This window comes from Meleagris gallopavo, chromosome 2, assembly GCF_000146605.3.
Source record: "Meleagris gallopavo isolate NT-WF06-2002-E0010 breed Aviagen turkey brand Nicholas breeding stock chromosome 2, Turkey_5.1, whole genome shotgun sequence".
In the NCBI taxonomy this organism is placed as follows: domain Eukaryota; kingdom Metazoa; phylum Chordata; class Aves; order Galliformes; family Phasianidae; genus Meleagris; species Meleagris gallopavo.
In genome coordinates, this window is record NC_015012.2 from 9,928,782 (window position 1) to 9,944,996 (window position 16,215).

Consider the following 16,215-nt stretch of genomic DNA (forward strand, 5'->3'; position numbering starts at 1 on the left):
AGGCTCGGGGCCGGTCGCCCCGCCGCCATGTACACCTTCGTGGTGCGGGACGAGAACAGCAGCGTCTACGCGGAGGTCTCCCGGCTCCTCCTGGCCACCGGGCAGTGGAAGCGCCTGAGGAAGGACAACCCGCGCTTCAACCTGATGCTAGGCGAGAGGAACCGGCTCCCCTTCGGCAGGCTGGGTAAGGGAGAGCCGTGACAGCGTCTTTCGTCGCCGGGCGTCTCTCGGTTCTTCCCGCGGGGACCCGGCTAGGCGTGGTGCCGCTCCCGTCGGCCCGAGCGGGCCCTGGTTCTGGGAGCGGAACCCCGCGTCAGGGCGCAGCCCCCACGGCTTGTCACGGCCTCTCGTCGTCTGGGCCCTGCCGCTCCCCACCTCTTACTTGTCATGCTGACCCCCGGGCGTCTGCCGGGCTCCTTGTCGCAGGACCCCCGCAACCGGCGTCGCTCAGAACAAAGGGCTGAGGCCGGTGGGCTCCGTGCGGCGCTTCCCAGCCCTGGGAGGGGGTTTCTCACAGCCTGAGGTTGGGCAATCCTGGCTGGAGACCGCCGCCCCTCTGCTGGACTCGTAGTATTGCCTTCCTCAAGTGCCTTCGGGATGGCGTCTCTGCAGTCCTCCAAAATGCCCGGCCGGGGACTGCAGGGTGGAGGAGCTGGGATGCTGGCACACAGGACACACGCCTCACAGTAGGGCATTCCTTTTATTTGGCTCTTGCATGTTGGGGGCACTGGTCTCATGATCCCCTCTGAGCCTGCCTTATCCTGCGGCAATGCTCTTGAGGCCTTTTTCTGTTCAGATTGTGACAGCACATCTGGTACTTGCTTGGGGCACGGTGAAGAGCTGTGTGCCTGTAAGCTAAGCCTTCCACTCTCCTTGTCTCCCCTGCTGACATGAGTGGCCATGGCTGAACAAGAGCTGAGGGCTCCCCTGTACAGACTTGTCTCTCACCTGCCCTGCACAGTGCTCGTCTAGTGCTCTGCTGGACAGGGAAGACCCTGAAAGCAGGGAGAGAAAGGGCCATGCGAGACACTGGCAGCAGTGTGGTGTGGTGTGGGGTGGGAAGAAGAGATGCAGTGTCATTGCCTGTGGCTGGTGGCAAGCTGGCTGGAGCTGCAGGGCTGGCAGCTGTCCGTGCAGAGTGCCAGCTGCTGTTCTGGCCCCATGCTGGCTCCTGTCCCCAGGAGCGCTGAAGCCGGTTTAGGATCAGCATGCTGCTAAGCACAGCACAGTGTTTCCCTTCTGTGGTCCCCTATTTCTGCATCAGACGTCTGGCAGGACCCTTCTGGCCTCCTTCCATCTCGTTCACCACGGTTTCCAGTGACTTTGCAGCACTGCTTTAGGCTGCAGAAGCACTGGACTAGGAGAAATCCCCTCACCCCATCAACTTGAGGGCAAGACTGCTTTTCCAGCTCTTTTCATGTAATTCAAACCCAGGACCATTCAATCAGCACTGCTTTTTCAGATCTGCAGTTCATCAGTTCCAGCACCTCTCCCCATGTTTCCACATGAATTCGCAACTGGAAAGTCCCCACATCCTATGGCAAATGCCTCTGGTCACTTCCCAGCACAAAGCTGTTTGCAGCAAGCAGAGGGGAGGCTAAAGCAGTGAGGCTAAAGCTCACAGGTGCTGCAGCCAGCCACAGCAAGCGAAGCTGTACCCTAATGTGCCTGGTGTGAAGATGTGCCTTTGATTATCAGACTTTGTCAAAGACCGAGCACGGTCTTCTGATGTGACCTGCACAGCATGACCAGCTGTGCATTTTAATCTCTTTAACAAATCTTTCCATTGTGGAGTGGAGCCTTAGGATGATGGAAGGGCTTCAGCAAGCTCTTCAGCATGTGTTGCAATTGAAGGCCTGAAAATTTAGACCTTTCTTGCAGCCAAGATGCAGCAACAACTGTTAGAGGGGGTCTAAACTTTGGTACTGGCTTCTTAAACTCATCCTTCTATAGAAGGAGCTGGTTGCCTGAAATCAGTAGATTCAGACAAAAAACATGGTTTTGGTATGTATTCCAAAAAGCTGTAGAACCATCTCTGGTATATCTTCCTCAAGCTGTCCCTCTGAGCAGCTGTTGCGTGCAGGCTGACTTGGTTTTTCTGGAGGCTTGAAACAGACGTCATTTCAGTAAGCTGTAAGGCTGTGCATCCTGGGAGAGAGATGGAGGTGGGAATTCAGCTGGAGCCTCTGGCTGGCTGCAAGCACTCCAGTTGTACTCAATGATTTCCTACTTCTTGGGCTGACCATGCCCTTAAGCAGTGAGTCCACTTGGAACAGTGAGGTCACCTTTGGGACCTCAGTTCCTATAGGAAGCAAGCAAAGTAAATAAACTGGAAACAGAAGGAAATCTTGAGAGTTTTTGCTAATTTCTTTCAGCAAATCAGTGTGTGGCAGTGCTGGCTGCGTGTTAAAGTACCTGAAATTGCAGATCTTTTGCCAGAAGATGGGTTTCAGCTTTCTCGCACTTAAGGATCTGTGAATAAAATAGTGACCCATGCCAGGGCCATAGGTTTTTTTGTTTTGTTTTTTAATTGAAGTAGATGTTGACTATCTGTGCTCTTGCAGCTGGCTGGTCTTTCAGTTAATATTTTCTCTGGGCCTTTTTTTTTTCCAGGCAAACTCCATGGAGGGTAACTAAAACTCTGCATACTGTTCAGGGCTTAAATCGCTCCCACAGGCATTTGTTTGGAATGAGAAGGCAAAAATGCAAATAATGTCAAGCCTGGGAGTTTCCCTCAAGGTCGTGTTTCAGACCAGAGTGGTTTCCTGTCAGATTTTCCCTAATCGTGTTCTTGTTGGTTGTTGTCACAGGGCCCCCAGTGTTGCTTCAGGCATTGTTCACCTGTTGCACGTTGATGGCTGTGTGGGGCAGGCTGTGTTGCTGCCCAGATCTGCATTACCCTCCTGTCTGTTGCAGCAGAGAGCTCCTAATGGAGCACGGGTGTCTGCACTGTGTGCAAGGGTGAGGACAGGCAGGCTGTGGTGTGAAGCCCAGTATGAGCAGTGAGGCTAAATCTTTTAACATTTTTCAGTGTTTTAACTGGGCCCAAAGGGAATCCTGCTAAAAATGACAAAAGAAAAGCAAAAACTCCATGGCTGTTTTCTAAGCTGTGATCTTTGTGCTGTGATGTACTTCATCTTCCTACTGCACTTAAGACTGAGTGAAATCTTGGCTCTTAAAAACTGCTACGAGCAAATGGAGAATGTTTTTGGGTGGCTCTGCCAGTTCCCAGTATAAATTAGGAAATGGTTATTTTCCTTTGGAAAATGGCAATGACATTTTCAAAGCAGACTTGAGTAAGTGCATAGGCCTTCTTCCCTGAAGGAAAAAAAATAGCAGAGCCAGCATCAGCTGTTTCTTTGACATGGGGTGAGGAAACAGCCTGTTTTTCTTCCTGCTGCATGGATCCCTTGCACCAAGCAGGTATTTTTTCCTTCAATAATTAAAGTTTGTCTGACCCTTCTATTTTTCCTTATAGGCCACGAACCTGGACTTGTGCAGTTGGTGAATTATTACAGGGGAGCAGACAAGCTGTGCCGCAAAGCATCCCTGGTGAAGTAAGAAATTTACTGAATAGTTGCATGGGGTTGGTAGAAATATTTCTGCTAGCTGTTGTCAACAGCTCAACCTGTTCTTAGGGTATTTCACTGAACAGTTGCCCTGGGAATGTCCTAGCACGTGCTGTCTTCAGATTTCTGTGTTGATCTATGCAGATATCTGTGCACAATGACCTCTTTGTAACTTCAGGGGAAATGGCATTTCCACTGAATTACATCTGCTGGAAAAATAGAGTATATTGAATCAGGCAGACAGGGAGCTGCAGATTAGAGCTAAATCAAAGGGGAAAAAAAAAAAAAGAAAAATCTGCTCTTTCTCCTTGTAGCTACTTGATTAAAGCCTGCTCCTTTTATTCTGATTCATACAGAGAGGAGGCACTAATATGCCTTTAGCTAATCATATTTGTTGGTCAAGCAAATGTCTGGAGACATCTCCAGGAAGAGCTGGCTCTGGGAGTTATTTCTGCACGACCAGCCACGCCACAGTCTCCTGGGGAAATGACGGTGAGCTTTCATTGCAGATAACCCTAGTCCCCCTGCAAACCATTAGGGCCTCTTCATGTCAGAACTCTTGGCCTCCTCCAAGAATCTCATTCCATGTTAGTGTCCGTCCTGCCTCTTGCTGATGCAGTTTGCAGACTACATGCTGCTCTGAGGCCTCTCCTTCCTCTGCAAAGAACCTGGTCCCAGAAGCTTTCTGTGCAGTGGTGATTGTGTCAGGCACTAAGAGTATATTTTGAACAAGCATTTGGTGCACTCTCCAGCTGGATTTCTGTGCTACCAAGGATCTGAACAAGCATCAAAATGCTTCTGCTTTTTTTACTCTCCTGAAGCTTGGCTGACCTTTTGAGCTCTAGAGTCAGCCACGCATCAAGACACTTATGAACCCAAGGGACCAGAAATGACATTCCTCTGACAGTGGGATCTGAGGGTGTCACTGCCTGACTGCTATTTCAACAGACAGGCACAAATATATGGAGAGAGTCAGCACGTAATTAGCTCTGCTTTTGGCCTTCAGCAAAACACAGCGAGCGTTCAAAAAGGCAGGCAGCTTCCTGGACTCTGAAGGATAACAAACCTGAGCGCCACTGGCAGGAGTTTGCTGGCATCCCTTGATATAACTGGTAGGAGAAAGTATCTGCTAGAGGAACAGAGGCTGCATGCAGAGGGTATGCTGGGCACCTCAGAAGATGAAGTATCTAGCCGTATCCTTGCCTTCAGTGCATTCCCAGTGGCCTTCCATCACAGTTAAGGTGTCTGATCTGATCTCAGTGGGAATGCGATCAAAAGCCCAGCATCACTGCTCTGGCTCTCCTTTGCTGCTATCACAGCTTCCTTCCTGCCCTGTTGTGTATTTAGCAATTGTGCCTCCTCAGTGGCCTTGTGCAGAGATGGTGCAGAGAGGTCACTGCAAGCTCTAATTAGAGTGGTTTCTCCTCTGCTGGTTGTTTCATGATATCCATAGTATCTAGAAAATATTTAACAGAAGTGTGTAGGTCTGGTTCAAAGAGCTGCAGTTTTGAGTTGCCTTAATCTGTATAGGAAGACCCTAATTTCAAAGATAGAGAACACAATAACTGAATCCAGATTATCTGTAAGATACTATTCGTCACCAAGCAAAAGAGCCCAGTTAGTGGAGATTAGTACTTATTAAATGATGTTTTCACAGGTCACTCTGGAGATTAACAATTTGGAAATTATCAGCCTGTATCTCTTCATCTAGGCTAATCAAGACAAGCCCTGAGCTATCAGAGTCTTGCACGTGGTTTCCTGAGTCGTATGTGATTTACCCAACAAACTTGAAGACCCCCGTGGCTCCAGCGCAGAATGGAATTCACCATCTCATAAACAACACGAGGACAGATGAGAGGGAGGTCTTCTTGGCAGCTTACAACAGGCGTCAGGAAGGCAGAGAAGGCAATGTGTGGATTGCCAAGTCCTCAGCTGGTGCCAAAGGTTCGTTCTCCAGCAAAATGAGCCACCTTCTCAGTATTCCTTCTACTTGAGTTATGGGGTTTGGTCGAGCCCAAGCCTGTCTGTGAAAGGCTTTGGCTACTGCTTAGTGACATGGAACTCCTTACATGAATTATAATATGCATATGGTAGGTGGACATGGATGGCAGTGAAAGAACCCCCTTTTTTCCTACTCATACACCTCAAAATATAAGAAGGCTTGCTGCAGGAGGAAAGCGGCAAGGAGCAGCAGGCCAAGGGAATATAGGAGATGAGGGAGCAGAAGGAGGTATAAGAAGGAGGGCATCAAACAGGTCAGTAGTCATCCATGACAGCAGGAAACATCATCATGCTGCATCTAAGCCTGATTTCAGCTGAGCAGAAATACCATTGTTTGTTTTCCAACCAACTCAAATACCTGGTGCCAGTGGCCCACTCATGGTCACACTGAGAGTGAGAGTCAGTGAGCTCAGTGTATCCAAATTACATCCAAACTGTGGGCAGGGAGCATAGCAAAGGCAAGCAATGCAATATCTGTACTTCCCTTAATTTGAATAAGATACATAATAGATAACATACAGATACTTAAATAATAACATATCCCTCCTTTCAGAAATTATGAGCTATTAAGATGAGATAGCTGGACACAGCTATGAATGTAATGCTTTGGTAATTATGCTATCTAGCAATCATAGCAGTATCACTGGCATGCTGTCAGAACTGCTTTATGGAAACTTGCTTTGCTGTTTGTAAAGAACTCGGTCCATTCAAAGGTAGCAAGGCCACATGCACTACTCATTTGCAGAGTCTCTTCTGATGCAGCTTTACAAAAATCATCAGGCAATGTGAAAGCCAGAGGTGAGTGGCTGCAGGATATAACTCTCCTTCATGCAGGCTTTCCTCAGTGTTTTGCTTTCATGGCTCTGTTACAAAGCATCAGACTGTATTTTCAATGGGGAGGAAGGGGAAATGGGTCCTTTTATCACACTGCCGATAGGAAGTGTGTCTGTGCAGTGTCACTGGCTAAGAAACAATCTGGAAAACTGAGAAAAGTGGCTGTTTGCTACAGTGTGGAGAGATTTAAGCTCCCCACATATTTTATTCAAATGTAATCTCACCTTCTTTTGCACATTAAAGTAACTTTTTGTATTCATCGGTGTGCTGCAGAGTTCAAGATGGGAATTAATGTGGTGAGCAAACCTGATGTTAATCTTCTAGAGAGAGGTCTAAATGTCTGGGGATTATTTCTGATGAAAAAGAAAGCTTGTCAGTATTAATTGCCTAGGCAGACTCAGTTAAGGCACAGCTCCTGACTCCGGGGAGTTCTAGGAGAAACTTGATTGTCCATCAGTAATAGGAAGACTAAAGGTTTAGGATGCCCTGACTTAATAGTTGAGAGATTTTTGTGTCATCTTTGAAAACAGAGACAGTAGCCCTCACATAAGCTGCTTTTCTGTCTCACTGGGTTGCTGACTAGGTGCACAGTTAAGCTAACCACTCCCTCAGTTCACCATCTGTCCAGCACAGAACAGATACTTGCTGATTTTCCTGCTGCAGGGGCTTACTATCTTAAAGAGATGTTGTTTTCCTCCTTTCCCCCAGTGCTTAGCCCTGTGATTGTACCATGGTAAGTGTCTGCTTGGCTCCGCTGTAATCAGGGAACAAAAAAACTTCCTTCTTCTCTTCCCCCTGCACCCTTTTCCCCCCTCCCCTCCAAGGAAAAAAGAAAAAGGAAAAAAGTATTTTAATGAAGCGTTTCCAGTTGAGAATTGTTAGATAATTTTGTTTGAGCTTTTTTGAGTGGCTTCGTTGCTAGACTTGCAAGAAATGAACAGTGACAGCCTCAGCCAAAGTGTGATAGTATTTAAAAGATGCATCTAAATTCTTTTCATTTTATTCAATGAATAGTTTCCATGGCAGGGGAAAACACTGATTACGTGAATGAGCATTTTGAAACAGTTCTTTTCCTAATTTAGCAGTGGTTTCAGCAGTAACTTAAATGGACTCAGTGAGCAGAGGAACACAGTTTGCACATGCATGCATGTGTGACTGCCTCTGGCAAACAGAAAAGCAGGGCGGGGGAAGAAAGTCTGAGGCTAGGATAAAAACAAACCTCCCTTCTCAAAGAAAAAAAATAAATAAAAACCTCACAAACTGCCAAAACCCTGCTTTCCAAACTGCTGAAAAACAGAGAAAAGCAAAACAGAATTAAAAAATGCTTGCTAAATGTTCCTCCCTTCCAAGACCAGATGGAAAAAACGTGCCAGAAAGGGAAACAAAATCCCCCAAACAAAGCAGCTGCCTCACTTCTTGCCAAGATCTCTCTCTGCTGTGCATCCACTTGCATCTAAAATAGCCATCTACCTGCCAAAAAAGCCCTATCTTATCTCTGGAACCTGTGGTTCCCAGCTGTGCTCCGGCTGTGAAGAAATCAAATTCCCTGTGCTGAGGGAAGTGGGATATAGCTCTGCCAGTTTGCTACCTGACTTTATGCAAATGTGATAATTGCTCATGCAGCAATCAGCTCTGAAATTATTGGTTCTTGTATATTGCTTGTTTTGTTATGGGAACAAGTTATGGCCCACTTGGGCCTGGAAAGAGCTCCAGCAATGATCTTTACCAAATTTTTTTCTTTTCCTTTCTGTGCCAGGGGAAGGGATCCTGATTTCTTCAGAGGCTTCAGAGCTCCTGGATTTCATTGATGAGCAGGGACAAGTACATGTGATTCAGAAATACCTGGAGAAGCCTCTTCTTTTGGAGCCAGGACATCGCAAGTTTGATATCAGGTAACTTGGTTGCTTTTTTGGCTTCTGTAATACTGGTTTGTGCTGTTTCTTGTTAAGCCAGTGGGACGTGAGTTTGTTCTCTTTTCCCCTAGGAGCTGGGTTCTCGTAGATCATCTATATAATATCTACCTCTACAGAGAGGGTGTCCTGCGGACCTCTTCCGAACCATATAACAGTGCTAATTTCCAGGACAAAACCTGCCACCTGACCAATCACTGCATTCAGAAGGAATATTCCAAAAATTATGGGCGGTATGAAGAAGGGAATGAAATGTTCTTTGAAGAGTTCAACCAGTATCTGATGGATGCCCTGAACACAACGCTGGAGAATAGCATCTTACTGCAAATCAAACACATAATAAGGTAACCAGCTACCTATTGTACAGAGATACATAATCCTTGAGTGACAGAGTGTGTGTGTGAACACAGCTGGGAAGGCAGGCAGATAAGGGAGGAGTTTCATTTACTTGGATCAGGGATTGTGGCTCAGAGATACATTGAAGATAAAGCCAGAAGGACCCCAATGTCACTGCTCAATGGTAAAGCAGATAAGGCACTATATAGGTGCTGTTCTCTAAAGGCAGTGTGCCAGTATGTGTGCATTTTGCTGGCTGTAGCTTGATAAGGGAGTGTGATGACTTGATGAAGGAAGAGGGTAGGTCAAATGATAGGTCTAGGAGAGGTTGAGGTGAAAAAAGACATAGGGCATATGAGTGGAAATGAAGCAGGACTCAAATCTGCAGGATCTCAGTTCTCCCTTGCTGTCAGCAAGCAGCGTGCCTTGTTGCAGGGCATTTTGTCTTATTAATTCCAAGCAGAGCTAAGCTAGCTCTATCAGCTGCTTCCTGGGCACTGAGGAAATTGTCTGGATAGATAATGGTGCTGGAGAGAAATTGGGTCTTGAAAAAGTGGTCCTCCATGGCAGAATTTCCTTTGCAAATACTCCATTGCTATTACTTAAGCCAAAGAGACATAACTTTCAGGGTTTCGGTGGCAAATGAGCTCCAAGTGTCAGTTCCCTGGGGACCTGGTACAATCCTTTGTGGCTCTGCTTTCCGCTCCAGAAAGCAGCAAGTGACCCATCCACTTCACTGCACTGTGCACTCGCCCTCAGAAACTGCAGTGCAGACTGTGTCTGTAGGGCTTTTAACCTTGTGTTTGTGCTTTCCCCATCACAGAAGCTGCCTTATGTGTATAGAGCCTGCAATCAGCACAAAGCATCTTCACTACCAGAGCTTCCAGCTCTTTGGCTTTGACTTCATGGTTGATGAGGAGTTGAAAGTCTGGCTCATAGAAGTCAATGGGGCTCCAGCTTGTGCCCAGTAAGTAGACAGTTTCTGTAATACATTTGTGATGCCACTGTTCACGTAACTTGCTCAAAACATGGCTGTGTACCAGCTCCAAACAAAAAAGGTGGAAGAAAGTGAATGGTAGGGGCCTTTCCCAGGCAAATCCTGGGATTTAGATATTGCTCTAATTACCAGTCAATTTAAGTTAATTGCTGCTGCCTCTGTGTTTGGCCTCCCCCAGCTTCTTTCCTTCTTAAATCTCGTTTTCTGAACAACTGGATCTGAATTTAACTTGGGTTGTTTTTATTGACACCATGGGGTACGTTGCAGAATTAATGCCTTGGACCTCAGGTGGTTTCTCATTCTCTTGTAGAGACAGGGGTGGCTGCTCTTCACGTGAGCACAGAATAATGCCTAGCTTTAAAGGTAGCAGCTGGAAGCAGGTGACTGAATTTGCAGGCATTGGGATTCCAGAGCACTCTGTGGATGCCTCAGACGTTGGATCAAATGCTCTCCTAGCCACAGCTGAGAGCTTTGACAGCCACAGCCACAAACCCATGGCCATGAACATCTCTGCATAGGCACAGTGAGAAGTGCTGTTTCATGTGATTGAGACAACTGTAGAAGACTAGGAATTGTTGCCTAAATAGGCACTTATACCATATACAGACCCAGCATAGTAGGCTGTTCTACACTGACTGCATTATTATATTTTTTAAATTATTTATATGTATGTATGACTATTATATGTGCTGTATATAGTATGATAACATAATCATTATATATGTTATATTATGTGCATCAATCTATATTAGATATAAATTAGAGCAAATCATTGCTCGTACTAGAGAAGAAATAAGGGGTCAGATTACCATGCAGCCCAGACAGAAGCCTTTTCAGAGCTAGGCCTTGGGGGGCATTTGTTGTCCAGAATGTCCTGTTCATCATGTGTACCATGGTACAATTCTGCCTGGCACCTCCTTTTTGCTGTGTGGGTAGAATTTGGCTTCTGCTGCATAGGTTTGGGTTTCAACTATGCTCTGGTACCTATGTATGGCACTTGGAAGCCTTGAGAAGCAGATGAGCTAAGTTTTGGCTATTGGTGGCTTTTCTTTTCAGGGCTATTCTAATTTATAGCACCAAACCACACAATTCACACTTAAGAGACAAAAATAGGCTGCTGAAAGCAGCAACATGCCCAGAAGCTGAAAAAGTGTCTTACTGTCATGAAGCTCTAGCTAATAGAGTGACATTGTTAATTCTAGTAAAGACAGCTTTAGTGCTCAGTGTCCCATACTCCAGCATGTTCTGTGAGGTTACAAAGGAATTCCCTTCAGCAGAAAATGAAGCTGCAGTTAACTCAATTCCTCAAACACAGTGTCTCTCTTCTGCCTAATCCTGCTTTGTATGAGCCTTACCATTATGAAACTCTTCGAAGGGGTGGTCTTGTGAAATCTCTGTGCTTAGCTTACAAGTTATTGTGCACAATTGCACATCATTGCAGAATTTCATCAAATCACACGTACATCAGAGAAGTCTCTCTGGGGCACACATCCACTTGCACAGGATCATGATGATCATGGCTCCCTGAGCTGGGAAAGTGCTACTGGGTGTTCTCAGCAGTTGTCTTCCCCCATGCATCTAGTGGTGAGAGTCCTGAAGGTGGGAGACACTGCTGAGCAACTGCAATGTCTGTTGTTCTGACAGTAAACTCAGATAACACGTTTTGTGGTCCCAAGCTGCAGAGAGCAATGTTGGGAATGGGAGCATCATTGAAAAAGAAGACAGTTGCTGAAATAGGAGGGGAGGATATCAAGAAATGCCTGATCCACCACTAGCCTCCCTGGGGCCACCTGTAACAGCAGCAGGATCTTGTAGCTCCCTTTGGGAAAATGCATGCCTATATAAAAATAAGTTGGGAGACCTGCTGGTTTGCTCAGTTTAGGATCTTACTCTGTCTCTCTCTCATTTCCCAGGAAGCTATATGCAGAACTCTGCCAAGGAATTGTGGATGTAGCCATCTCTAGCGTTTTTCCCCTTGCTGACACTGGACAGAAGGCAAGCCAGCCAACATCGATCTTTATCAAACTGTGATGATTACAGGAGTGCATCTGTGCACAAGGAGAGCCTGCACCTATTGGGTCAGCACTGTTTAATGGCTTATCTCAGTATTATGCCAAAAAGTAATAGGGACAGGCTTCTCTTTTTTTCTGGAAAGTCATGGAGAAAAACAACAAAACAGGCATCTACATAAAGCTGCGATGATCCAGAGCTGCTGAGACAACTCTGCCTGCATTCACCAAAATCTACTTTAGAAAACAGCTCATGTGATTTTGATATCTGAAACAAATCTCTGGGAGTATAGCAAAATAACCTTAAGATGAAACCCCAACAGGGTTACTGTAATACTGTATTAGCTCCTCCTTTTCTATAGAGATAACATGGGGTTTTTTTAAGGCAGCTGAGTGAAGACTACAGTGATCTTCTGGGATGTCATGGTTGGAAAGTTTTACTCCTCCCACTATGTTTCTTCTTTCCTCACCTACTGCATCATTAGTGCCTTAGCTCAGCTCCAAATAGGTTACTCCTTTCCTTTGTTCCTGCTCTATCCTGTAGAAAGGAACAAGCTGTCTTGCATCACAGGATGCATAACAGGAACACCAAGAATTCAGTTTCCTTGGGTATTTTCAAAGCTGGCTGGGTGAATACCCAAGCAATGACTGGCAAGGATGCTGTTGGAAAGGGTGCTGAACTGCAGGCAGTGAATTAACCCAAGCAGGGAAGGCAGTTTATTATAGTTATCCCTTTTGCTAATGAGATTTGATCAGTTTCCATCCAAGTCTGATGCAGTTGGACTCTGTTTGAAACAGGTGGAGAGACTTTCCCTTGGGGCTCACCTGGCCATAAGATTTCTAGCATCACTTCTGTGCTAAGAGTGTTTCAAATAGCTGGAAGCCAATCTTCTCAGCTTCTTCTGAGACTCTGATGTGAATTTAGGCTCTTCTCTCAGCTTTCACCTTTATGCCCTTGAGGCTGGAATCTGAAACCTCTCAACTCGAATGATTTTTATCCTTTTTGATCCAATCAATTTGATTCTCTTCTATTTGACAACTTACTACCACAATCCAACAGCTCAGTGCCAGCTAAGGGGAAGATTGGTGAGATATTGCAGACTAGGATATTTTTTGTGTATAGGTTTGCCACACAGCTGGGACAGCGTGATATTCTTGTGGGGAAGTTAAATTCCTTGAGGACCCTAAATTTCAAAGCTAACATCTACTCTGAGTATACCCTAAGTCCTTGGCATACTACCATTCTGTGAAGTTTATCTGAATTTTTAGCATAGGCCCAGCAAACCCTTCCTAAGCTTAATGTTCTCTATGGAGCACAGCTGCATTTCTAACAGCAGCTGACTGTGTGAGCGGTATCTCTGCTGTTCCCCAGATTTTCATATGAAGAGTCAAAATTCAGCAATTAGATCTCACTGTTCAAGAGACTGTAGCAGTGTCTCCGAAGAACTGAGTGCTCACAGGGTGCTGCACACTGGTGGTCCTGGGTTAGGAGTTTCTTTCCATGTTGCACACGATGCGTGGATGTATGTTAGCTCTGAGGTTACATGTTTGAAAACATGCTTCAGGGCAGATTGCAAACAAGTGCCTGCTCAAGCAGCACAGAACTGATTCCCAGAGGAGGGAAGGACATGGATTATCTGATTGAGATCCCCGCACACTGCGTAGGAAACCGTCATGGAAAACTGCAGCTCTGGGGGTCTGAATTGATTGCAGCAGGAGAGCAGAGTGTGCTGCTGAGGTCAGGACTGTGTTCTGCTGCCTCTGGCAGGGAGAGATAGTTGGCACAGAAATAAACTGGTTCCTGTTACCCAAAATAAACAAATGAGGAGATCATGGAGGTTACAGTCTTCTGGCTGCCTGTGTGTAATGGGATGCAAATCAAGGAGTGGGATTTCTGCCTCTCACAAGGTCCTGGCGTTGGGATGTATTTGTCTCTGCTCATGACTGAAATGTCAAAGGTCTTTGTGCCAACTAAAGGCTTGCAAACAGACAGTCCTGCCACCTTTCTGTAGGCAGAGCTGAAGTGTACTGGCCTCCTTGGAGCAAGGCATTTTGATTGTACTGTAATGGCACAGACGTCCATTGCAAAATGCTGTGGATCCACGCATGGCGCCATTTCACACCAGGATGCTTAAATCCAGAAGAGAACAGAGCGCTTGCAAGACCCTGCAGAAGACTGCAGAAAGGAAGCATTCAGGAAGGCCACACGAACACCTCTGAAATTGTAAATGCTCTGAGTACTGCATGCATCAGCATCTGCCCAGTGTGTGGCAGGCACAAGGTGGGCTGATCTACACTGAGAAGCGACCAGGAGCAGTAGCTACAAGAGAGTGGCTTTGCTGTGTTCCTCTGTGCTGTGTGCAAAGGAGCCTGGGCTGCAAGTGCTGTGAGGTGGCTTTGTTTCTGAGCAGGACTCCCAAGTGCCAGGTCTGGTCTCTGGCTTTGGAACTTGTGTGTATGCTGAGGGGTCACCGCAAACTCTTTGGCTTATGAGTCTGGAGGCAGTGGGGAAGTAGTGAGTCATAGACTGGGAGAGAGGAGATGTGGGAAAAGAACTGGTTGGTTTTTTAATCTTATGGTAGCATATGAGGTGTCAAAATTTCCATGCAAACCAGGCAAAGCATGGTGGTAGCAATCCATGGTAAACAGTTAGGCTATCATGGTTAACAGGCAAAGCTACCTGTTCATAGAATCATAGAGTCATAGAATTGCTCAGGTTGGAAAAGACTTTAAAGCTCATCGAGTCCAACCGCAACCTAACCATACTACCCTAACTCTAAAAACCCTCCGCTAAACCATGTCCCTGAGCACCAAGCAGTTAAACATATCCAGGGATGGTGACTCAACCACCTCTCTGGGGAGCCTATTCCAGCGCTTAACAACCATTTCTGTAAAGTTTTTCCTGATATCCAGCCTAGGCTTACCCTGGCGCAACTTAAAGCCATTTCCCATCATCCTGTCACCAGTGAGAAGAGACCAACCCTGCTCTTCCTGTAAGCACCATGTTCACCATGTCTCCATTGGCATTTTCATGTTAGCTTAAAATTAGCTTAAGCTAACGTGAGCTTAACAATACAACTTATTCCCCAGCAAAGAGAGGATCTGATAGCAGTCACCCTCATTCAGGATGTATGTGAGGTGACAGGGGACACTGAATGGTCTCAAGCCCTAGATCTACTCAGTGTGCAGAGTGAGAAAATAAAATGTTCCCTGTCATAAAGAAATGAAAAACACTCCAGCCATCTTTATTTTTTTCTCAAAAGGGAAATGGGAAAATTGAATTGCTCCCCTTGTTAGTGTACAGATCCATGCTGATGGAGTGACATATGCCAGAAAGCAGCCGGGGCACAGCAGCATCCTTCAAGGGAGCAGCGGACAGCCAGGAGACTCAGGAACATCTGTCCAACTCTTAAGGCCTTTTCTCCCCGTTTTCATCTGGGGCTGCACTGTGGTACGTTATCACCTGGCTGTTTCTGCTGCACCCTTAAAAGTAGGGCTACTGTTCAGTAGTAAAGCCATGACTACAGGTGATGCAGCTGCTTATAATCTGTATTTCAGCTGGGTTTCGGGGAACTGGTGATTCAGGGACACTTTGATCACTGCTATCTTTACTGAATTCTTAAAAATAAGCAACAGCTGCTGGAGGAAAACAGCAGGTACTGCCTGTGACTCTTTACCACCTGCTGTCAACATGCTTATGAGGTAAAGCATGGGTGGAAAATGATGGAGGATAGATGGCACAGTCCCTGAACTCTTGTCCAATATATTAACCAAGTAGGAGAGGACATGCGTGTGGCTGAGGCCTGAGCACTGCAGCTGTGGGTACGCCTTGCAAGCAATGCTCACAAACCCTTTGGAGACTTTGGGTTGTTTTTGTTTTTTTAGAAAAATGCAAAAACAAATGTTTTCTAGCTCATTTCAGCTAAAAGGTCAATAGAATAGGTCTTAGTCTCTTTCCTAAGCTTTAGCAAAGGATGGTGCTGGGTTTCAAGAAGATATCCACCATACGGCAGGATGTCTCTAATCTTTGTTCATTGTCAGCCATGAAAGATGTAGGACCCAGGTGCTCTGGCTGTTGACCAGCAGGGTCTGGTCCAGCTGGACCCTGGGTTTCTACTAACTCCTGTGTGGCAGCACAGCTCCTGTGCTCCTACCGAAGGCCATGAAAAACACCGGAGAAGTCTGTGGGAGTCTTAAATGCTGCTTCACCTGGCCGCTGTGCCCTGTTGTCATCAGTGCCCTTTAGGACTGCTTGCACGTGCCCAATCCTAGCATTTAGTGTTTTCTGCACGCAGCTTTCCCTGAGGGAGCTGCGCAGCGCCATACATGCGTTAATGGTGGTGTCTCATTCCCGTTGTCAGCTACTGCAGAGAGCCGTGGCTCGGAGAGCAGCCGATGCCGGGGGGTGCGTGGGACACTCCTGCTATGGCTCTGGGTCTCCCTGCTGGCCTCCTGCACGTCAGCATGCACGTGTACAGCCGGCGGGGCTCCCAGCTCATGCTTTTCCAGCCACTGTGTCCATGTCTGTCCTCAAGCATCATTAAAACGAGCAAATCTCC

At 46.4% G+C, this 16,215-nt stretch overlaps 1 protein-coding gene across 1 annotated transcript; it reads left to right on the forward strand.

The window, feature by feature from the left end:
- Nucleotides 1-6: 6 nt before the first annotated feature.
- TTL (tubulin tyrosine ligase) lies at nucleotides 7-16,215 on the forward strand. The gene is made up of 7 exons (XM_010706562.1): nucleotides 7-184; nucleotides 3,479-3,557; nucleotides 5,281-5,513; nucleotides 8,161-8,296; nucleotides 8,389-8,658; nucleotides 9,474-9,617; nucleotides 11,561-16,215. Exons 1-7 carry the CDS (start codon nucleotides 28-30, stop codon nucleotides 11,676-11,678), a joined length of 1,137 nt encoding a protein of 378 aa, XP_010704864.1. The 5' UTR covers nucleotides 7-27; the 3' UTR covers nucleotides 11,679-16,215.

Coding starts and splice junctions, on each gene's coding strand:
- TTL (XM_010706562.1), top strand. CDS start 28: ATGTACACCTTCGTGGTGCGGGACGAGAACAGCAGCGTCTACGCGGAG. Junction 3,558..5,280: donor CGCAAAGCATCCCTGGTGAA/GTAAGAAATTTA, acceptor CTCTTCATCTAG/GCTAATCAAGACAAGCCCTG. Junction 8,297..8,388: donor CATCGCAAGTTTGATATCAG/GTAACTTGGTTG, acceptor CTTTTCCCCTAG/GAGCTGGGTTCTCGTAGATC.